The 24,000-nt window shown below is 46.4% G+C and overlaps 1 protein-coding gene across 1 annotated transcript in view; it reads left to right on the top strand.

Annotated features, from left to right (window-relative positions):
* Nucleotides 1–24,000, top strand: part of LOC106576364 (membrane-associated guanylate kinase, WW and PDZ domain-containing protein 2-like) — a 256,239-nt gene that overhangs the window by 158,648 nt on the left and 73,591 nt on the right. The window contains 4 exon segments of the mRNA XM_045699968.1: nucleotides 15,078–15,197; nucleotides 20,089–20,304; nucleotides 22,223–22,287; nucleotides 22,289–22,452. Of these exon segments, the coding sequence (XP_045555924.1) occupies nucleotides 15,078–15,197; nucleotides 20,089–20,304; nucleotides 22,223–22,287; nucleotides 22,289–22,452 (565 nt within the window).

The following is a 24,000-nucleotide window of genomic DNA, read 5'->3' as shown; positions in this document are numbered from 1 at the left end:
TAGAGCTCATCACTCCCCCTAACTGGGAGGGGGCCAGAGACAATTAATCGATGCCGACACATCTTTCTAGCTGATTTACACGCTGAAGCTATGTTGCGCTTGGTGACCTCTGACTGTTTCATCCTAACATCGTTGGTGCCGACGTGGATAACAATATCTCTATACTCTCTACACTCGCCAGTTTTAGCTTTAGCCAGCACCGTCTTTAGATTAGCCTTAACGTCGGTAGCCCTGCCCCCTGGTAAACAGTGTATGATCGCTGGATGATTAGTTTTAAGTCTAATACTGCGGGTAATGGAGTCGCCAATGACTAGAGTTTTCAATTTGTCAGAGCTAATGGTGGGAGCCGTCGGCGTCTCAGACCCCACAACGGGAGGAGTAGAGACCAGAGAAGTCTCGGCCTCCGACTCCGACTCGCTTAATGGGGAGAACCGGTTGAAAGTTTCTGTCGGCTGAATAAGCGAAGCCATGAGAAAGATGTCCGGCTGCAGGGACCGTGCGAGGGGGTTTATACTAACGTTACTATCTGTACTTACTGGTGGCACAGACGCTGTTTCATCCTTTCCTACACTGAAATTACCCTTGCCTAACGATCGCGTCTGAAGCTGGGCTTGCAGCACAGCTATCCTTGCCGTAAGGCGATCGTTCTCCTGTATATTATAAGTACAACGACTGCAATTAGAAGGCATCATGTTAATGTTACTTAGCTTCGGCTGTTTGAAGTCCTGACGAACCATGTCCAGATAAAACCTCCGGGGTGAAAAAGTTGAATGAAAAAAAAAAAGTTGAGTGAGGGAAAAAGTAAAAATATACGGTAATGAAAAAGTAAAAAACCGTCAGGTAGCAAAGTAAGATCGGCAACAAAACGCACAGCAGCGTAAACAAGTCTGCAAGTTGTGACCGGAAACAGGTATGATGTGAATTCCCCCTCTAGTTTACTGACCTGACACATCTCTCACTACTAGTATGATGTGAATTCCCCCTCTAGTTTACTGACCTGCCACATCTCTCACTACTAGTATGATGTGAATTCCCCCTCTAGTTTACTGACCTGCCACATCTCTCACTACTAGTATGATGTGAATTCCCCCTCTAGTTTACTGACCTGACACATCTCTCACTACTAGTATGATGTGAATTCCCCCTCTAGTTTACTGACCTGCCACATCTCCCACTACTAGTATGATGTGAATTCCCCCTCTAGTTTACTGACCTGACACATCTCTCACTACTAGTATGATGTGAATTCCCTCTCTAGTTTACTGACCTGCCACATCTCTCACTACTAGTATGATGTGAATTCCCCCTCTAGTTTACTAACCTGCCACATCTCCCACTACTAGTATGATGTGAATTCCCCCTCTAGTTTACTGACCTGCCACATCTCTCACTACTAGTATGATGTGAATTCCCCCTCTAGTTTACTGACCTGCCACATCTCTCACTACTAGTATGATGTGAATTCCCCCTCTAGTTTACTAACCTGCCACATCTCTCACTACTAGTATGATGTGAATTCCCCCTCTAGTTTACTGACCTGCCACATCTCTCACTACTAGTATGATGTGAATTCCCCCTCTAGTTTACTAACCTGCCACATCTCCCACTACTAGTATGATGTGAATTCCCCCTCTAGTTTACTGACCTGCCACATCTCCCACTACTAGTATGATGTGAATTCCCCCTCTAGTTTACTAACCTGCCACATCTCTCACTACTAGTATGATGTGAATTCCCCCCCACAACACACACACACACACACACACACACACACACACACACACACACACACACACACACACACACACACACACACACAGCTGGTGGTGATAGAGGCTCCTGGTGTGGCTCAACCTCTGGATTTAAAGGGTCAGAGGTTGCTGTGTGGATGATTGCCACCATGTGGAGCACTGATTATTTCCACCTCTGACACAACACGGTTATGGGTTCAAATCCCAAGCAGGACTCAAGAAACTCTAACACTTCAATCCAAACTGGCAAAATGGCTCCCATGACAGTAGGACTGTAGTAAATAAACGACCTGGGTGAAAACCACTTCAGATATCAATGGAACAATCCAGAGCTCGGCCATGGAACCAAATAGGGTCAATATGGTATGTGGGCCTGTTGTCTGCTAGTATGGCCGCCCTAAGCTTCAGGCCTAACTGGCTGTGATAGGGTGTTATAACTGAATCAGAGTAGGCAGGCAGGTAGGCAGCCATGGAGACAGGCAGGCAGGCGTCCATGACAAACAGATTGTGTTATTGGGTGGTAATGTGGTCTCTGGCCGGGATAGGGACATCTCTGGCTGCAGTGTGAGGATTAAGCTGACAGCAGCACTTTCACATCCACCATCAGTCCCACTGTGTCTGGGCTGCACAGAGACACAGGCACACACACATACACACACGCACACACATACACAGACACACACCCCAGGGCCACACATCCAAACAGATGACATCAGCTCGCCCCTAATCTGTGTGTGTGAGTGTGTGTGTGTCTATCTCTCCATCCCTCCCTCTCTCTCTCCATACCTGCCTGGGTTGGGCTGTGTGTGTATGACGAGGCTCCTGTCGTCCATGGATACAGAGTGAAACAGCTATGAGGAGAAAGAAAGCGTTGTTGTCTTTTCTCTTGTTTTTGGATCTCCCCAGATTAAAGGGACTGGTTTGAGTGGATGCCTAGCGCCTCCAAGCACCTCTGTATTTGCTGTCAAGTGTCTCCAGGTTGCAGAATTATTGTGTCAAACTGTAACACCAAAAGTGACTGCTTTGATTCTCTCGAGGCTCAGATGCGAAGCGAGACCAAAGGGATGTCTGAAATGTGATGAAAGATTACAGAACCCTGGAAGGAGGAGAGGAGGAGAATACATGTTCTGAGCGTCAGCCTGTTCCACAAGGACACAAACACCATGATCAAGTCTTTCTTTCGGGGTAGGTACTGTACAGGCAATGTACACGGTGGCATGTGGAATATAACATTTTCATGTCAGAAAACTATGACTTTTACAGCAAGTTGGCTATATGATGGTGCTGGATTGTGAAATGTTTGCTCAACATTGTTTGGCTTGTTTAGTTACAAGGAATGTTGTTTGTACTGTAGACAGTTACTTGAGCGAGTTTAGTATCAGACTTAAGATTCCTCCAAAACACTGATGATGAAGCACACTAAGTACTGGAAGCCTCTGATGACAAGCTGGATGAATAACCAATCTGTCACTGTCAATGTCTCCAGGTTGCTTCATCACTCACGTCTCTGTTTGACTGCTGCCTGAGTGGGGCTGGCTCCCCAGATTCCCAGGCACAGCTAGAGGGACTAGGGAAAACTTCACTTCCACTCTTCTTGGCTTCAGTAGTTTTAGCAGAATCTTTTAGTGAGAGATCTGAATGTGGTGTGTTCTGGGACTTCCCGGACTCAGATTAAGCCTTTTTTACTGGACTTAAAATAACTTTCAATTTAGTTTTTCTGGTAGAGGATGGACAATCCTATTGGTGTCAGTGTTATCTCTGCAGCTAACACAAACCCCAGTGTACCTGAGTCCTCTACTATATCCTTGGTTTTACATCTCAGTGTCAAGAGACTGATATGTGACCGCCAGTGAAAGAGCTTCCACTCTCACTCATTTAATAGAAGGTAATGGCTTCAGACATTCCAACAGGATGCTGCTATGCAGACCATTACAGACCATTACAATAGCATGGCTATGGACTGAGTCGCAGGTTGGAGATGGACATGGGGATGGCTTGAACTGTAACAGCCTTCCACTCAAAGAATATCTCAATGGTCAGATAACTCGCAACAAATGTATCAATGGATGTCTTGCAGCTACTCCTAAAGGGAACATACTCTAATGTACATACTGTCATTTGTCTTACATTATAAATATCACGTCCATGGCGCCCAGTCATCAGTGATGGTACAATGCTAGGTAGTATTAGTGCTCCTGTGTAATGGTACAATGCTAGGTAGTATTAGTGTTCCTTTGTGATGGTACAATGCTAGGTAGTATTATTGTTCCTGTGTGATGGTACAATGCTAGGTAGTATTATTGTTCCTGTGTGATGGTACAATGCTAGGTAGTATTAGTGTTCTTGTGTGATGGTACAATGCTAGGTAGTAATAGTGTTCCTGTGTGATGGTACAATGCTAGGTAGTATTAGTGTTCCTATGTGATGGTACAATGCTAGGTAATAGTGTTCCTGTGTGATGGTACAATGCTAGGTAATAGTGTTCCTGTGTGATGGTACAATGCTAGGTAGTATTAGTGTTCCTATGTGATGGTACAATGCTAGGTAATAGTGTTCCTGTGTGATGGTACAATGCTAGGTAGTATTAGTGTTCCTGTGTAATGGTACAATGCTAAGTATTATTGTTCCTGTGTGATGGTACAATGCTAGGTATTAGTGTTCCTGTGTGATGGTACAATGCTAGGTAGTATTAGTGTTCCTATGTAATGGTACAATGCTAGGTAATAGTGTTCCTGTGTGATGGTACAATGCTAGGTAATAGTGTTGCTGTGTGATGGTACAATGCTAGGTAGTATTAGTGTTCCTATGTAATGGTACAATGCTAGGTAATAGTGTTCCTGTGTGATGGTACAATGCTAGGTAATAGTGTTACTGTGTGATGTACAATGCTAGGTAATAGTGTTCCTGTGTAATGGTACAATGCTAGGTTGTATTAGTGTTCCTATGGGGGGCCAGCACAGGGAAGAAAAAAAAAAATGTTTAGAAATGAAATGTATGCATTCACTACTGTAAGTCGCTCTGGATAAGAGCGTCTGCTAAATGACTAAAATGTAATGTAAAAATGTGATGGTACAATGCTAGGTAATAGTGTTCCTGTGTGATGGTACAATGCTAGGTAGTATTAGTGTTCCTATGTAATGGTACAATGCTAGGTAGTAATAGTGTTCCTGTGTGATGGTACAATGCTAGGTAGTATTAGTGTTCCTATGTAATGGTACAATGCTAGGTAGTAATAGTGTTCCTGTGTGATGGTACAATGCTAGGTAGTAATAGTGTTCCTGTGTGATGGTACAAAGCTAGGTAGTAATAGTGTTCCTGTGTGATGGTACAATGCTAGGTAATAGTGTTCCTGTGTGATGGTACAATGCTAGGTAGTAATAGTGTTCCTGTGTGATGGTACAATGCTAGGTAGTAATAGTGTTCCTGTGTGATGGCACAAAGCTAGGTAGTAATAGTGTTCCTGTGTGATGGTACAATGCTAGGTAGTAATAGTGTTCCTGTGTGATGGTACAATGCTAGGTAGTAATAGTGTTCCTGTGTAATGGTACAAAGCTAGGTAGTAATAGTGTTCCTGTGTGATGGCACAAAGCTAGGTAGTATTAGTGTTCCTGTGTGATGGCACAATGCTAGGTAGTAATAGTGTTCCTGTGTGATGGCACAAAGCTAGGTAGTAATAGTGTTCCTGTGTGATGGTACAATGCTAGGTAGTAATAGTGTTCCTGTGTGATGGCACAAAGCTAGGTAGTAATAGTGTTCCTGTGTGATGGCACAAAGCTAGGTAGTAATAGTGTTCCTGTGTGATGGCACAATGCTAGGTAGTAATAGTGTTCTGGTGTGTATCATTAGTTATGAGTTAAGCTGAGCTGGCAGATTCATTCCTCTGGCCCTGAGGATTTTACAGCCTTCAGTGAGCTGATCCAGTCAGTGCTCCCTCTCAATCTCCATCTTTCTGTCTCTCTCTCTCTCTCTCTCTCTCTCTCTCTCTCTCTCTCTCTCTCTCTCTCTCTCTCTCTCTCTCTCTCTCTCTCTTTTTTTTCTCTTTCCTTCTCGATCTCTCTCTTTCCTTCTCGGTCTCTCTCTTTCCATCTCTGTCTCTCTCTCTCTCTCTTTCTTTCTCTTTTTCTCTTTCCTTCTCGGTCTCTCTCTTTCCATCTCTGTCTCTCTCTCTCTCTCTTTCACGAGGTCTCTGAGAGGTCAGTCATCGATAACTCCAGGCCACGTCACAAGGCCATCCACCAGCACCTCCAGGAGGGCCAATCTATTAATGCAATTCTGGGAAAGGCGAGTGGGGCGGAGGACCTGCTGTCGTCATGCCAACGGGCCTCAGAGGGGTTCTGTCGATGCTCAGGTCCCCTAATCAATCCCACATTACTGATCATCAATAGGAAGACTAGTTTAGGAAACATGTCGAAGGAGGGCCACCACGTGTGTTTTACCTCACTTTGCCTGAGGACAAAAGCACTCTGTTGTGTGTGATGGGATAGGGATATTTGCCTGTTAATCATTTGTGCTGCTGTATCCCCCAATGAAAACGCAACCTTCTTTCTCACATATTGCTCTCTCTCTCTCTCTCTTTCGGTCTTTCTCTCTCTCGCTATCTGCTTTGAGAGACTAGTCAAGGATCATATCACCTCCACCCTACCTGTTACCCTAGACCCACTCCAATTTGCTTACCGCCCCAATAGGTCCACAGACGATGCAATCGCCATCACACTGCACACTGCCCTATCCTATGTAAGAATGTTGTTCATTAACTACAGCTCAGCATTCAACACCATAGTACCCTCCAAACTTCCTGACGGGCCGCCCCCAGGTGGTGAAGGTAGGAAACAACATCTCCACTCCGCTGATCCTCAGCACTGGGGCCCCACAAGGGTACGTTCTCAACCCTCTCCTGTACTCCCTGTTCACCCATGACTGCGTGGCCATGCACACCTCCAACTCAATCATCAAGTTTGCAGACGACACTATAGTGGTAGGCCTGTTTACCAACAACGACGACGAGACGGCCTACATGGAGGAGGTGAGGGCCCTCGGAGTGTGGTGTCAGGAATATACCCTCTCTCAATGTCAGCAAAACAAAAGAGATGATCGTGGACTTCAGGAGACAGCAAAGGGAGCACCCCCCTATCCACATCGACGGGACAGCAGTGGAGAAGGTGGAAAGTTTTAAGTTCCTCAGTGTACATATCACCGACAAACTGAAATGGTCCACGCACAAGGCAATGTGGTGAAGAAGGCGCAACAGTGCCGCTTCAACCTCAGGAGGCTGACGTTGTAAAAACAAACTTTTACAGGTGCACAGTTGAGAGCATCCTGTCGGGCTGTATCAGTGCCTGGTATAGCAACTGCACCGCCCACAACCGCAAGACTCTCCAGAGGGTGGTGCGGTCTGCACAACACATCACTGGGGGCAAACTACCTGCCCTCCAGGACACCTACACCACCCGATGTCACAGGAAGGCCAAAAAGATCATCAAGAACAACAACCACCCGAGCCACTGCCTGTTCACCCCGCTTCCATCCAGAAGGCGAGGTCACTACAGGTGCATCAAAGCTGGGACCGAGAGATTGAAAAATAGCTTCTATCTCAAGGCCATTGTTAAACAGCCACCACCAGCACAGATAGGTGGCTGCCTACCTACAGACTTGATATTATTGGCTACTTTAATAAATGGAACACTAGTCACTTTAATAATGCCACTTTAAGAATGTTTACATATCTCCCATTACTCATCTCATATGTATATACTATATACTTCACTATCTATTCTTTACTATCTATACCGCTCTGTCACTGCTCATCCATATATTTTATACTTATATATTCTCATCCCATTCCTTTACTAGATTGTGTGTATTAGGTTGTGGAATTATTAAATATTACCTGTTAGATACTGATGCACTAGAAGGATAAGCATTTCGCTACACTCGCAATTTCATCTGCTAACCATGTGTATCTGTCCAGTGATTTGATTTGATCTCTATCTCTCGCTCTCTCTTTGTCTCTCTCTCCTTGTCTCTCTCTCTTTGTCTCTCTCTCTTTGTCTGTCTGCTCTCTCTCTCTCTCTCTCTCTGTCTGTCTGTCTCTCTCTCTTTGTCTGTCTGTCTGTCTGTCTCTCTCTCTCTCTCTCTCTCTCTCTCTCTCTCTCTCTCTCTCTGTCTCTCTCTTTGTCTCTCTCTCTTTGTCTCTCTCTCTTTGTCTCTCTCTCTTTGTCTCTCTTTGTCTCTCTCTCTTTGTCTCTCTCTCTTTCTCTCTCTCTCTTTGTCTCTCTCTCTCTTTGTCTCTAACTCTCTTTGTCTCTAACTCTCTCTCTCTTTGTCTCTCTCTCTCTCTCTCTCTCTCTCTCTGTCTCTCTCTCTCTTAGTTCAATGAAGGTTTATTAAAGTGTATCAGACATCTAATCAGGTTGATTAAGGCAGCCGTCTATGACAACAGTGACTAAGCACATCCACGGCTAAGTGGCCGTGCGTTGCCACCGCCACCAATGAACAGAAAGTGCGGGCGAAAGCAGCTTTTCGTCAGTGCCCTCGTTCAGCCCTCTCCACCCCCCGTTACCCGACTCCCGGTCTCCCGTGGCGGCCGGACAGCACTGAATGGCACCGTAATCTATCCCACTAATTCCCAGGCATTAGGAAGGCCGGCCATTTCCTAATTGGCTAACGGGTTAGATTAGGATCTGGACAATGGGGCATGTTGACGCCATCTCTCGCTGTCATAACAGGGGGATTAGGGAAGTGAATAGAGGGGGCTACTGAGCACCTCCGGCCAAAGGGCCCCAGAGGGACCACACCACAGCACAGCACAGGCCTGACTGACACACTGTCACAACACAATGGGCCTAGTGGGGCTTTACCCAGCCAACCGGAAGCTGATCCCATCACCAGCTCCTGCCCACACAGTCCCCCTGTCCCGCCCCCTTCAATGCACTGCAGCCCATTGACACACACACTGGGTCTGACTACTGGAGGCAGTGGAGCTGGAGATTTCAATTTGACATGGAACAGTTTCTCCCAGAAGTGGCTTGTTAAGTGAAACTCAAGGCTGTTTTGAAACTAGCTGCATGTTGTTTGTCAGGGACAGAGTACAACAAGTATATGAGATTCAGAGGTCAAGAGTTCAAGCCTGTCTCTGTGTGTCTGTATCTCAGTAAGCTAGGCCTTCGACTAGCTGTGAAAGCAATAGCCGCTGCTGCTGGCATCATGTGGTCTTTTAATGCAGTCTGAAGGCTAGCATATGTGCAAGGAGAGGAGAAGGTAAGCAGGGTGGACAGAGGTACAGCCTCAAGTCTTCTTCTGCAGTCTGTCACATCACGTTGGTTGGTTCTAAAACCACACTGACTGTAATAGCTGCTCTCCAAGATGGAGGGAGGGAGGGAGAGGGAGAGAGGTCAGACTGAGAGGGGTCAGGGATGCGCTATAACGATGCTTTGAAAGGGTCTTCTGGTCCTGTGGTGTCTTTCTCACTCTCCTCTGATTGATGGATGGCTGGGGACCTGTGACGTGACATGTGGTCTATATTGGGAGTGTCCCTCTAAGCTCTACACACTCTCGACACACTTAGAGAAGGGGATATTTCTCCCTGTGCTTTTCTGTCTCTTGCCATAGTAGCTGTGGATTTTCAGGCTTGATCATAGCTGCTTGAGGGTTGATATAGTATCTTGGGAGAGAGATTGAAGTCTGGACGTAGTATATCTTACTATTTCTCTCCAAAGCCTGGGGATATGCAGTCACTGAACCAGACCTCTGTTGCACTGCCATCCCAGCAGTGTTTGAAGTTGGAGCCAATATTTCCACTTGCAGATGGTCTGACACACTCATTTAACAGTCGTGGGCTGCGATGTAGTGCATTTCTTTTGACCGGAGCCCTATGGGCCCAGTGGGCCTGGGTCAAAAGTAGTGCACTATATAGGGAATTGGGCCCTGGTCAAAAGTAGTGCACTATATAGGGAATAGGGCCCTGGTCAAAAGTAGTGCACTATATAGGGAATAGGGTACCATTTGGGACACACACACATGGATTCACATAGTTGTGATCCAGTTACCGATGCCTCTGCCAATCAGCGATGTTAAACAGTGTAGATATACTTAAGGGTCATGCTAATGCATGACATATGAAGCGCAATGCGTAGATGGCTGCCCTTCTGGCTGGGTACATTTATTCCACTGAAGTGCATTGTTGAATGGGTTTGGATTTAAAACAACGCAGGCTAGATGCGCTGACCCGGGATGCATTACTGGACAATGGCACTAAGCTGGATGTGTTAAGAGCTGATCTATTGGCCCCTGGCTATAAAACCCTATGGATGGATATAACTGTAGTGTAGGGAGAGAGCCATGGGAGAGATGGGAGAGTAGTAGAGGCCTGGCTGGCAGGCAGCTCTACTGCCCACACTGCAACTCTAGTCTACTCTGTGAGACATGCTTCATCTCTACGCCTTCTCCTCACAGACCCTTCACACTCACTCTCTCTCTCTCTCTCTCTCTCCCTCTCTCCTTGCTCAGCAGAGAGGAAGAGATGTTCAGACATCATTGTTTTCTCTCTCGCTTTCTCACTCCCTTATTCTCTCATTCCCTACTCCCCTCTCTCATCCCCTACTCCCCTCTCCGCTCCCCGGGAGTTCCAGGGAACATTTTGTACGTGGAAAGACGACAGCCGCTTCTGAGTCATTACGGCGTCGTACCGCGGGACAAATAGCTAGGTATCCGCCACAGTTATCTCTGGTAATCTGTTTGTGTTATTCTCGGCTTTGTTTGCAGATTGCTCCAGTGAAAATCCTGGCTTCCCCTCTGATGAATCGTCTGTGTTCACTCACTCTCTCTCGCTCTCTCTCCATCTCTCTCGCTCTCTCTCTCTGTCTCTCTCTCTCTCTGTCTCTCCTTACTTCACCTCCCACCGAACAGGATATTAATAAGTAGGATGTTTGTTGAACATGAAAAAGCATTTCCTGTACAATACACAGCTTTAGTGTAAATTATCAGCACTCTAGAAATGCCCCAGGTGCCCAAATGCCCATGGGAACAGCCTTGAAAATACCCACTAGGGGCAAAGCACCTACAGTATGTCAGCTTGATTTATTAGGTATGTGGCCCTAATTTATTGTAAATGTATACCAATGGGGCTTTTGTAAATTACAGATAAATATAGGCTTCTTAGATCAGTCACTAGGGAAGAAGAACCTTTTGTCTATCGAGGATGTGTTACCGCATATGCAAGTGTATACTCCATCATGCTAAGTGGTGATTTCTACATGGCTAACCATAGGGGCCGGTGTGTAGGAGCCGTTTTGGCCTGTTTATATGTCATTGTCTATGCTGTCTGTCAATGGATATTTTAACTTGTTTGTCCACTAGAGGGCACTATATGTTGGGGTCATGGTTCACTGGTCACATGTAGCACAGGTGACCAGGATGGGTTGGTGGAGACTGAAGAGGAAAGGGCATACAATTCTTACCGTGTCACAGAGCATGCTCATAGATTTGGCCACTGCACCTTGTATATGCTAATATTTGTATTGGATCTATAAAATGGGGACGAAAAGAATTACGGTTAGAAAGCAATTTCTGTAGATGTGTTATGGACATCTCTCTGCTGTGCCAGTGGCTTTTTATAGGGAATCATCACTACAAATGTCTCTCTTAAACCAGCTTGGATGTTACACTAATGTCAAATCTAACAGATGACCCAGAACTCTGAAAGTACAGAAAACCACTTTCATGCCTTATAGGTTGCTCCTCTTAGAAAGTGTCGCCACAGAAAAGTCCCCACTGGAAGACGGTGCTAATTATACAGTAGTTCCGTGACATCAAAGGTTCCCTTTGAAGTGTTGTGCTGTGTGTCGGCCATTCTGTAGCGCTGTCGAGAGTTATAATCTGTTATCGTTACGCAGGCCTCATGCAGGGTAGCACTGGAAGTGCCATAGTGTATCTCACACATACACACACACACACAAACACACACACACACTGTATGTGTGTTCATTAGCATCTCCTCTCCTCACCTCACATCAACATGGCTCAGATGTGCCATCCTCACGCCCCTAGACCAGCCCCCTTCCACTCCTCTCTCTCAACCCTCACCTAGAACTCTCTCTCTGCCTGGTGTGTTTTGATGTGGAGCACCATGGTTTGATGTTGATACTGAACTGTTTCCGTTGCATGGTATCTGTTGAAATCTCCAGCGGTTTGCTTTTCCCATCTAAGGACAGATTCATCAACATTGAGCTTTAAGACAACGTTGGCAAGCGCTTTAATGGCCTTGGTGGAGTCAGAGCAGCTCACAGATCACTGCACCTGTACATAGCCCATCAATAAATAGCCCAAACAACTACCTCTTCCCCTACTGTATTTATTTATTTTGCTCCTTTGCACCCCAGCATTTCTACTTTGCACACTCATCTACGGTCAAATCTACCATTCCAGTGTTTTAATTGCTATATTGTATTTACTTCGCCACCATGGCCTATTTATTGCCTTTACCTCTCTTATCTCACCTCATTTGCTCACATTGTATATAGACTTATTTTTCTACTGTATTATTGACTGTATGTTTGTTTTACTCCATGTGTAACTCTGTTGTTATATGTGTCAAACTGATTTGCTTTATCTTGGCCAGGTCGCAGTTGTAAATGAGAACTTGTTCTCAACTTGCCTACCTGGTTAAATAAAGGTGAAATAAAATAAATAAATAAATAACATGTATTTTCTTTACATTATTTCACGCTTGGACTCCCTGTCAGCAGCATTGAGAGAGAGGGTGGTGGAGTCCAAAATCGACTTACTGAAGAAAAGCGTATCTCACAGCTGCTGTGACTGTCGCGACAGAATGGCTTGGAGTCATTCAATTTGCACCAATCCAGCACCTCCCGTCACCGCTGTTACATCATAATGGCATGTGACAGGCGATAAGAGCTTGTGGCACCAGACTAAGTTGGCACACATGGCTGCATCATCTTGTGACATGGTGTCGCAGACATATGAACTGTCTGACTCAACAGACACACACTCACTTACCCTCGCTAGCCTCGTGGTGCAGTTCTAGCCTATCGGAATCTAGGCATTTTCGAGGAATGTGTTAATGGAACTGGTATTGAGTGAAGCAGGAATTCAATCTGTCTTTTGGGGCCAGTCTGATCATGCCACGTATCGAACAGACCCCAAAGGCTGCTATATGCCAGACTCTACAGTATCCAAGGCTGCCATAGGCCAGGCTCTTTCAGCACCAAAGGCTGCCATAGGCTAGGCTCTTTCAGCACCAAAGGCTGCCATAGGCCAGGCTCTTCCAGCACCAAAGGCTGCCGTAGGCTCTTCCAGCACCAAAGGCTGCCATAGGCCAGGCTCTTCCAGCACCAAAGGCTGCCATAGGCTCTTCCAGCACCAAAGGCTGCCATATGACAATCTCTACAGTATCAAAGGCTGCCATAGGCCAGGCTCTTCCAGCACCAAAGGCTGCCATAGGCCAGGCTTTTCCAGCACCAAAGACAACCATAGGCCAGGCTTTTCCAGCACCAAAGACAGCCATAGGCCAGGCTTTTACAGCAGTGTTAGCATGGATGTGGGAATAAGCTGTTTAACACCTCAAGGATGGAGTACATTGGAGCTATCACAGCCAGCATCAATTAGCCTATCCTCTGGGGCTCAAACAGGCTAATTAGCACACTGCACTAGCAGGAGCGTTTAGGAACTAATTTATACCTTGATATACCTTTAGCATCATATCCTCCACAACACAACACTGACTGGAAATTACAGCTGTCTCAAACAGGCACTATGCTTAGGAGAGAGAGTTTGTAAAGCCTGTGATTTACATTTAGGGATTTTTGGATCATTTATCAGACCCTCTTATCCAGAGTGACTTACAGGAGCAATTAAGGTTAAGTGCCTTGCTCAAGGGCACATCAGCATTTTCACCTAGCTCTGAGATTCTTTATTTTTTATTTTTTACTTTTACCCCTTTTTCGTGGTATCCAATTAATAGTAACAGTCTTGTCTCATCGCTGCAACTCCCGTAAGGACTCGGGAGAGGCGAAGGTCAAGAGCCGTGCGTCCTCTGAAACACAACCCAACCCAACCAAGCAGCACTGCTTCTTGACACACTGCTCGCTTAACCCGGAAGCCAGCCGCACCAACGTGTCACAGGAAACACCGTCCAACTGGCGACAGTGTCAGCGTGCACGTGCCCGGCCCGCCACAGGAGTCGCTAGTGCGCGATGGGACAAGGACCTCCCTGCCGGCCAAACCCTCCCCTTACCTGGACGACACTGGGCCAATTGCGCGCCGTCCCATGGGTCTCCCGGTCGCGGCCGGCTGTGACAGAGCCTGGGCTCGAACCCAGAATTTCGAGTGGCACAGCTAGCACTGCGAAGCAGTGCCTTAGACCACTGCACCACTCGGGAGTCCCTGGCTCTAAGATTCCAACCCAGCGACCTTTCGGTTACTGGCCCAATGCTCTTAATCCACCAGCAAATGTGGCGAGAACTAGCCACTTATGCTAACGCTAACATGATTAAAAGGGTGCCCCTGTCAGCATTTAGCAGGCTAGCGTTCTCTTGTCTCACTCGCGATAACATGTAGACAGCAGCCCTGTGAGGTTGTGTAGAGGCTCTGTGTCTACCGTCTTTGAGAGGCGTTGACACTCTGCATGCAGATTGAACTTATTTCTCTGCTCTCTGTTGGAGTTGCATCACTCAGCTGAAACCTTCCTGTAACGTTACCTAGTCAAGGACTCATCGCTCATCATCCCAAAGGACAGCGCTTAAGTATTCAGTGGAATTCAAATGTGCAACCGAGAGACCCGCTCACAATATATGAATACAACTGATTCAGGGTCAGCTTGTCCTTAATCGGCCGTTCTGTTCTGATTCTTTATGAGACGTTGAGGTGTTCAAAGTAGGATCCTTTTGTTAAAGGGATGCCAATGAGGCCCTGTATCTCCTTCCACAGAGTCAGATGAAGTCCTGGATACAATTTGTATGTGTCTGTGTCCATTATGAAGGAAGTTAGAGCTAGTTTCATTAGCCAACTAACATTGACTCGCAAAACTACCGCTAACTTCCTTCATAACTGACACATTGACATAAAAATGGTATCCACGCGATCGTCTGACTTGTTAACCAAAATCCAGAAGTATCCCTTTAAAGTACTGTCATGATGTACACACCATAGAATTACAATTCTTTCATTCTATTTCTACGGTACACACAGTTTATAGTAAGGGCCATAATGCTTACCATGCTCTTATCTCCTGTATGCAGGTGTACACAGTTTCTTACTAAGTTCCCTGATTGTAACTGTGTAACTGTGCTCCTCCCCTCTCCTCTCTGATAGGCACAACCAGGCAGCCCAAGGAAGGAGAGGTCCCGGGGGTGGACTACAACTTTGTGACTGTTGATCAGTTTATGGAATTGGAGAAAAGTGGAGCCTTACTAGAGAGCGGAACTTATGAAGGTAAAAGAAAGCTTTTCACTTTTTTGGGGTTGTATCATGTTTTTTGGGGGGTCTTTCCTGATTTTGTTCAATTGCTTGTTGGAATAATTGTATTATGTAGCTGCTTGTTTATCAGCTATCCTTCCACTCTCTGACAGAGAATAATGAGTTGTGTGCATTTAGACAGCTCTCACACATCACTGTGACATCATAACATAGATTACAGAAAAGCTGTTTTAATCAGAGGAGAGAAAACACACTCTCGCACACACACCCCACAACACCACTACACCTCTCCACTCTGCTATCTCCTCCATGCTGGCTCTCCTCTGAGCCCTAATGGCTCCAGAATAAACACGACTCACTCCAGTTTCTCTCCATCTGCCCTGGTCTGTGTGGCTCTGTGCTGGGTGTACTAAACTACTGGCTCTCCACTCTGTCAGATACAGGGAACTCCACCACACAGACAGATAATGCATTAACTCCATGCCTGTTCCCTCGCCGAGCCCTCCCGCTCAGCCTCGCGCCTGTCATGGCAGAAAAATAAATTGCAGATGGTCAATTTAACGGTTGATTGCCAGGAGCGATGTTAGATTCTCTCTCCGATTGAGGCCGTATATCACTTCTCCGAGGATGTCGTCTTCCATAGAGACAACCCTTCTTCTCTTCTCGGTGGCTGCACTGCAGTACCACCATCATTTACCTTTTTAATATGTAATGCTCAATTAGAGAAGGAGAGAGAGGCAGAGAGAGAGAGATAGTTCTTTCCAATGTGTCAAGTAATTAACAAAAAAACTGAGCAAACTAGAATGCTATTTGGCCCTAAACAAAGAGTACACATTGGCAGAATACCTGACCACTGACTGACCCAAACTTAAGGAACGCTTTGACTATGTACAGACTCAGTGAGCATAGCCTTGCTATTGAGAAAGGCTGCCGTAGGCAGACCTGACTCTCAAGAGAAGACAGGCTATGTGCACACTGAGCTGCACTTCCTAACCTGCCAAATGTATGGCCATATTAAAGTCACATATTTCCCTCAGATTACACAGACCCGCAAAGAATTGGAAAAGCAAATCCAATTTTGATAAACTCCCATATCTACTGGGTGAAATACCACAGTGTGCCATCACAGCAGTAAGATTTGTGACCTGTTGCCACAAGAAAAGGGCAACCAGGGAAGAACAAACACCATTGTAAATATAACCCATATATATGTTTATTTATTTTCCCTTTTGTACTTTAACTATTTGCACATAATATGACATTTGAAATGTCTTTATTATTTTGAAAGTGTACAGTTTTTTTATTGTTTATTTCACTTTTGTTTATTATCTATTTTACTTGCTTTGGCAATGTAAACATATATGTTTCCCATGCCAATAAAGCCCTTGAATTGAATTGAATTGAATTGAGAGAATCAGACAGAGAGAGAGAGACAGAGACATGCAGGGCGATAGAGATGGAGAGATCCCTGTTTCACTGTTTTCTTTTGTGTGAGGAAGGCAGAGAAAAAGTAATCTCAAGCTGATCCAATCTGTCTGTCAGGTCCTACACTGCCGGGTTAATGTTATCCACAGTGTTGGATTTTCATCATTACAAAAGCCTTGCTTAGGAAGGTCAGAGGGTGGGTCAGTATGCAACTCATTTAGCATTGTAGCATACTACTGGAGGTTGTCTTCAGTTTGTGTAAGAACGTTTGAAGGTTTGAAGAATGCTGCATGCTGTTTTTGTGCATTTTAGATTTGATTTCCCAGGAAAGTCTGACTGAAATTGCTTTTAGATTTTAGGCAGAAGCAGGGTAAAATAGTCTTTGGTCTGTGGTTTTAAGCCTTTCCATTCAATTAGCTTTTTTACAGCGATGTTTTTTCATTTGAGTCACTCACTGTGTACTCAGCAATGAGTACAAAAATTCACAGGTTCTTTTTCTAACCACAACAAATATCTGAGATACAAACCAACATAGGACTTTCCAGCAACTATTTTCTCCATGGTCCTACAACTGTCTGCGGCATACGTGTTGATGGGGTTGATCATTTTAATACTTAATCCGCAGGATTAGAACAATCTCATTGGATTTCAAAATATCTTTGGCTATCTGGTTTCTCCTCCAGAAGTACTAAAGCACCACTGAGAAGTGCAGGATAATATCACTCTCATAGAAAACCCTCTCTTCAGAACCTAATCTCCAGTGGAGAGGCAGTACCTTGAAGCCTGCTCTCAAGGGAACTTGGTTCCATTGCCGTGGCAACATCATATCTCCCCCACAGTCCATTTCACACAGTGTTTACAGAGAGTAGAGACCAAACACTTAATCAGATCTCACATCAGCTTAACAAGGACAGCCGCTGTCTCAGGACTTTGCCAGGTATCTCTGGGCTAAAGCTGTAGCAAGGGATGTTTGCGTGCATGCATGCCTATGTGTGTGGAGGAGATCTTGCCAGACAGTCTTCTGCTAGCAGACTCAGGGGCTGGAGGTTCAGAGTGGGTGATGTGCGAAAGCATCAGCGAGGAGGAGCCCAGGGGAGCATGTTCAGAACGAACCCAGAAACGCTCTGCATGCTGGGAGCTGGCAACTCCGCCATGGGGAGACAGACGGGACGACCGCACAGAGCCCAGAGCACAGAGAGAGAGAGACAGGCTTCTTCTTTATTTATTTACAACACACACACACACTCACTCAATCACTAGGAATCTGTGCATGGTTTAGTGATTGATGTGCGGTGGATAACACTGATTTGCCAGCAGACACAAAAGGGCTAACAGTGACGTTAGTGAAAATACCTGGGGTGTGGGCCAGACAGTGTCAGGCTTTAGTTACCAATATGAAGTCATGTGGGTGGGTGGGTGTGTTTGTAGGTATATGTGTTGTGTGACTGTGTTTGAGTACCTCCCCTTGACGTGCCTTGAGACTTGAGTTTGAACTTTTAAGAACTAAATGAGCTTTAACTCCCAGGACGTCAGCTGTTCTTCCACTTCCTGGTCCTTGTCCCATTGGGTTATGTAATAATGACATCATCTTCCCTCGTGACTTTTTATTTGCTTTAAATAGACAGTTTAATTTAATGTTCCGTTTGTGCCTGTGTTGTCTACTGTGATCCCTACTTTAGCGATTGAATATTAACTTGTAACAAGAGGAGAAAAACATCCAAGCAAATATTTTTATGAACACATCATCAAAGGCAAACAAAATGTGTCCAAAACTCAGGCGTGTTGCATATTAAGCAGGTTTGCATAGTGGCAGTGCTCACAGCTCACCCATGTGACTTGAGGTTCAACTCCTGAATGTGCTTCGGTCCTCTGGTACAGATAACCATTATGAAAAGATGGTAAAAATGCTCTAAATTGCTCATGTATCACGTTTAATAGTGACAACGTTTCAATCTGAGGTGAAACTTACTCAGATCATTTTCGATCTGAGCATTGTAGCTTTTAAAGTGGATGCACTGTAGGAGGAATAGCCTAGGCTTTAGATCAGCGGGCTAACACAGTCTCATGGGGCTAGCACAGTCTCATGGGGCTAGCACAGTCTCATGGGGCTAGCACAGTCTCATGGGGGCTAACACAGTCTCATGGGGGCTAACACAGTCTCAACGGGGGCTAACACAATCTCATTGGGGCTAACACAGTCTCATGGGGGCTAACACAGTCTCATGGGGCGCTAACACAGTCTCATGGGGCGCTAACACAGTCTCATGGAGCGCTAACACAGTCTCATGGGGGGCTAACACAGTCTCATGGTGGGGCTAACATAGTCTCATGGGGGGCTAACACAGTCTCATGGGGGGCTAACACAGTCTCATGGGGGCTAACACAGTCTCATGGGGGGCTAACACAGTCTCATGGACGGCTAACACAGTCTCATGGGGGGGCTAACACAGTATCATGGGGGACTAACACAGTCTCATGGGGCTAACACAGTCTCATGGAGCTAACACAGTCTCATGGAGCTAACACTGTCTCATGGGGCTAACACAGTCTCATGGGGGGCTAGGAGAGAATTAGAGAGACACAGTCTCATGGGGACTAACACTGTCTCATGGGGGCTAACACTGTCTCATGGGGGCTAACACTGTCTAATGGGGGCTAACACTGTCTCATGGGGACTAACACAGTCTCATGGGGGCTAACACAGTCTCATGGGGGCTAACACAGTCTCATGGGGACTAACACAGTCTCATGGGGACTAACACAGTCTCATGGGGCTAACACAGTCTCATGGGGGCTAACACAGTCTCATGGGGACTAACACAGTCTCATGGGGACTAACACAGTCTCATGGGGACTTACACAGTCTCATGGGGGCTAACACTGTCTCATGGGGGCTAACACTGTCTCATGGGGGCTAACACTGTCTCATGGGGCTAATACTGTCTCATGGGGCTAATACAGTCTCATGGGGGCTAACACTGTCTCATGGGGGCTAACACTGTCTCATGGGGCTAACACTGTCTCATGGGGGCGAACACTGTCTCATGGGGACGAACACTGTCTCATGGGGACTAACACTGTCTCATGGGGGCTAACACAGTCTCATGGGGGCTAACACAGTCTCATGGGGGCTAACACAGTCTCATGGGGGCTAACACAGTCTCATGGGGGCTAACACAGTCTCATGGGGGCTAACACAGTCTCATGGGGGCTAACACAGTCTCATGGGGGCTAATACAGTCTCATGGGGGCTAATACAGTCTCATGGGGGCTAATACAGTCTCATTGAGGGCTAACACATTCTCATGGGGACTAACACAGTTTCATGGAGAGACCTAAGTTCAAACATCAGTCTGTCACATTAGCCATTTTAATTCTTTAACCTCACCCACCAGCACCTAAGTCTAATATGATGTGTGTATGACTGACTAAGTATATAAAATGATCCTTAATGTGAAGTATCCCTTCCTTCCTTCTCTAGAGAACTATTACGGCACCCCCAAGCCCCCGTGCGAGCCCAGCCCTCTGCTGCTAAATGTAACAGATCAGCTCCTGCCGGGCGCCCGACCCAGCTCCAAGGGGAAGAGGAAACGGAACAAGTCGGTCAGCAACATGGAGAAGGCCGGCATCGAGCCACCCGAGGATGAGGAGGAGGAGAGGCCCGTTGTCAATGGCAACGGCAATGGCATCACCCCAGGTTAGGTTCCAACGCAGACATAGTGTTGATGTGCAACTATAGATCCTCGTCATGACAACAAGTTTACCGCCGAAATGAGATAGCACCGACCCCTGGGATCTGATCAGACAACATAGCAACAGTCTATCGTCTAGGTTACATCATAGCAACCAGGTCTCAGTCAGGCCCATACAATAACATAATAAAGGATGGCTACAAGTCCCTACTGCCTACAGGGAGCTCTTCCCAGGGAGCTCAGATCATCATCATATATAGATAGAAAAGCTGGAGTTGTAAAAAAAGAGAGAATCAAGCAGACTGTCCCATGTAGCAGGACTGATAGTGTTCAGAGACAACAGCCTTACCCTGTATCCCATCTCATCCCATCTCCCAGTCATTAGATCAGATCACAGTACAGTTAGTCTACGTCACATAGCCAGAGACTAGATTCCAACCCCCGCACCGACACAGAGAAACATCGCCTGGAGGCTGTGATCAAATCAAGCGTGGGGTTCCACTAAGCAGATTTACTGGATCAATGCAAGCCACATCATAGTCATTACTCTCAACTAGGAGCAAAGATGCTGGCTGTCTAACTTAATATAAGAACGGAGAAACCCTATGTAAGCCATGAAACAAAATAGTATCATTCATTTTGACTGACATTTGTTAATGTAAAAATAAATGACACTGTTACGGTAGTTATTTAGTAAAATCTTTCGAGACCTTTAGAAAATGGTTTTACATTATATATGCAATATATTATTATTGATCAACCTATTCATTATACTGTATGTTCTGGGCAGGTAACCCATATAAATGCCCTTGAGCTATAGGACCGGAGTAGTCTCATGTTCTGGTCAGGTAACCCATATAAATGCCCTTGAGCTATAGGACCGGAGTAGTCTCATGTTGCTGTAATTTCTCACAGTAGCTCTGCTATTCATTGGGCTATGTGAACAAAGCTGAGAAAGGTTCGATGTCGAGTATTCAGCCTAGAGCTGCACTGTAGTTTTCTGTTACTGAGTGTATGGACAGTACATATACACAGAGAGAGAGAGAGAGAGAGAGAGAGAGAGAGAGAGAGAGAGAGAGAGAGAGAGAGAGAGAGAGAGAGAGAGGACAGCTCATAGATGAGCTCTACCTCTGCCTGCTGCTGTGGCTGTCCTCTGGGACGGCCCAACCAAGCGCCACGACTCAAACTAGGACACATCATCAGCTCCTCCACTCTCTCTCAATCCCCTCTGCCTGCCACCTCTCTCACTCTGCTCTCTCTGTCTATTTCCCTCTCTCTTTCAATCACTCTCCATCTCTCTCTGCTCGGTATCCTTTCTCTCTCTCTATCTCTCTCTATCTATCTATTTTTGTCCCTGTGTAATTGCCATCCTCTCCCTATTTGAAATCCTCTATCTTTCTTTTTATCCCATTCCATCTCTTTTTCCTTGGCACTCAATCATGCTGCCCCTTCTCCCCTTGCCTCCTCCTATCTCCTCTCTACCCTTCCCTCCTCATCTCTCCCTTCTACCTTTCCCTCCTCCTCTCTCCCCTCTCCCCTTCCCTCCTCCCCTCTCCCTCCTCCCCTCTCCCTCTCCCCATTCCCTCCTCCCCTCTCCCCTCCCCTCTCCCCTTCCCTTCTCATCTCTCCCCTCTACCCTTCCCTCCTCTTCTCTCCCTTCTACCTTTCCGACCTCCCCTCTCCCCTCTCCCCTTCCCTCCTCCCCTCTCCCCTTCCCTCCTCCCCTCTTCTCCCCTCTTCTCCTCTCCCCTTCCCTCCTCTCCTCACCCTCTCCCCTTCCCTCCTCCCCTCTTCTCCCCTCTTCTCCTCTCCCCTTCCCTCCTCTCCTCACCCTCTCACCTTCCCTCCTCCTCTCTTCCCTCCCCTGTTCCTCCAGTAGTAATGTCAGCTCTGACTCACCTGTCATTCTCTTCTCCTTCTCAGAGTCCAGCGAACATGAAGACAAGAGTACAGATGTCTCCTCGGGGGACGTCCCCCCAGACCTGTCCCCCCACCGAGACCCCCACCACCCCTAACAATGAGATCCCCCAGGAGGAGGGGGGCGAGCTAGCCAAGTCACCCACCAAGCCAGATGAGAATGAGAGTGAGCTTGGCCCCCTGCCAGGCAACTGGGAGATGGCCTACACAGAGAAGGGAGAGGTGTACTTTATCGAGTAAGTGTCTGCGCTGAAGAGAACGGTGTCAAATTATCCCAACGCCACACACACACACACACACACACACACACACACACACACACACACACACACAGCAGCCAAATAGTTGACTGTTGTTGTAATGAGATTTAGAGGTTCTTGTCCATGCAATGTTTCGCCAGGGAGAATAGAAGGTAAAAGTTGCCCAAGCATTTTAAGCAGCTTTCACACACACACACACACACACACACACACACACACACACACACACACACACACACACACACACACACACACACACACACATACACGCACAGTAACACTCACTCCCACTGTAATGAATTCTATTGTTCCGTGTGGCTAGCTGTATTGGAGCTATTTCACAACAGGTCTGTTAGATTTTTACTGCTACAATATAATTGTAGAGGTGAGTTGTCTTTCTCTTCCATTTGAATAATATTTAAACGTCTTCTGACTGTGTGAGTGTGTACGTGCCTGTCTGTGTATGTACATCAGTCGATAGGCAGGTTATTACAGAATCCTTTAGGAAATTAACAATCGTTTGAATTTATGTGACAGAAGCATCATCCGATTCCCAGAGGACTGCCTTTCATTGTGTCGTATAATAGAGTAGCAGAGAAAACAACCAGCAGGGTTAGTTTTAATGTAGTTGTCTGTCAGCCAGTCAGCCGGTCAGTTAGCCAGTCGGTCAGCCGGTCAGCCAGTCAGTCAGCCAGTCAGTCAGCCAGTCACATACTTCTTGTGTATCCTCTCCTCTACAGAGGCAGACTGTTAATTCCAGCCACTGAAGACTAGACTAGGTCTCCATATGTGTCGTCCACCCAGGCCCTGTGTGTTCCTACATCTAGATGAATCAATCTGGAACGTTGTGTGCTAACGCGTTTAGTCGCCGAATTTGTAGCTGTATGTTTTAGGAAAAGTAAATGATGCGGTGCCAAGGCGGTACCAGATGCCAACGGGATGGCTCCCTTTGATTGGTCTCCAGATTCGATCAATTTCTTTATCCAGAATCCTCAGAGAGAGAGAGAGATACAGGGGAAGACAGGGAGAGATGGAAAGAGAGGAAGAAGGAGGAAGGAAAAGTGGGAAAGAGAGAGGGGTGGGAAGAGATTGAAAGGCAGAATCAAAAGGGAAAAGGAGGGAGAGAGAAAGAGAAGGAAAGGGAGAGGTGCAAGAAGAGATAGTGTTAAAAGGGAGAGAGAGAGGAAGGGGCATTTCATCACCCAAGATTTTCAGTTAGTGCTCACAGTGTCCCCTCCTCCCAAGGGTGGATTCAGGGATAATCCCGCTTTCCTGTAGCCACGTTTCCCTCCCTCCCTTCCCCCTCTTGTCCTGTCATCGTCTTCAAGGGAGGGCATTATGTCCTCAGATGCGATAAAGAGATCCATTGAAGTTTCCTTGGCACCGCCTCTCATCTGATCACAGTCCAGTTTTACAGCCCGCAGTGTTGATCCTGCCAAGCCCACAGCTGTTCAGCTATATCACTCACACCTCTCCCCTTCTCCCGCCATCCCTCTATCCTTCCCTGCACTAATGAGAAACAGT

The sequence above is a fragment of the Salmo salar genome, chromosome ssa17, assembly GCF_905237065.1.
Source record: "Salmo salar chromosome ssa17, Ssal_v3.1, whole genome shotgun sequence".
In the NCBI taxonomy this organism is placed as follows: domain Eukaryota; kingdom Metazoa; phylum Chordata; class Actinopteri; order Salmoniformes; family Salmonidae; genus Salmo; species Salmo salar.
This window is presented reverse-complemented; position numbering and strand designations above follow the sequence as displayed.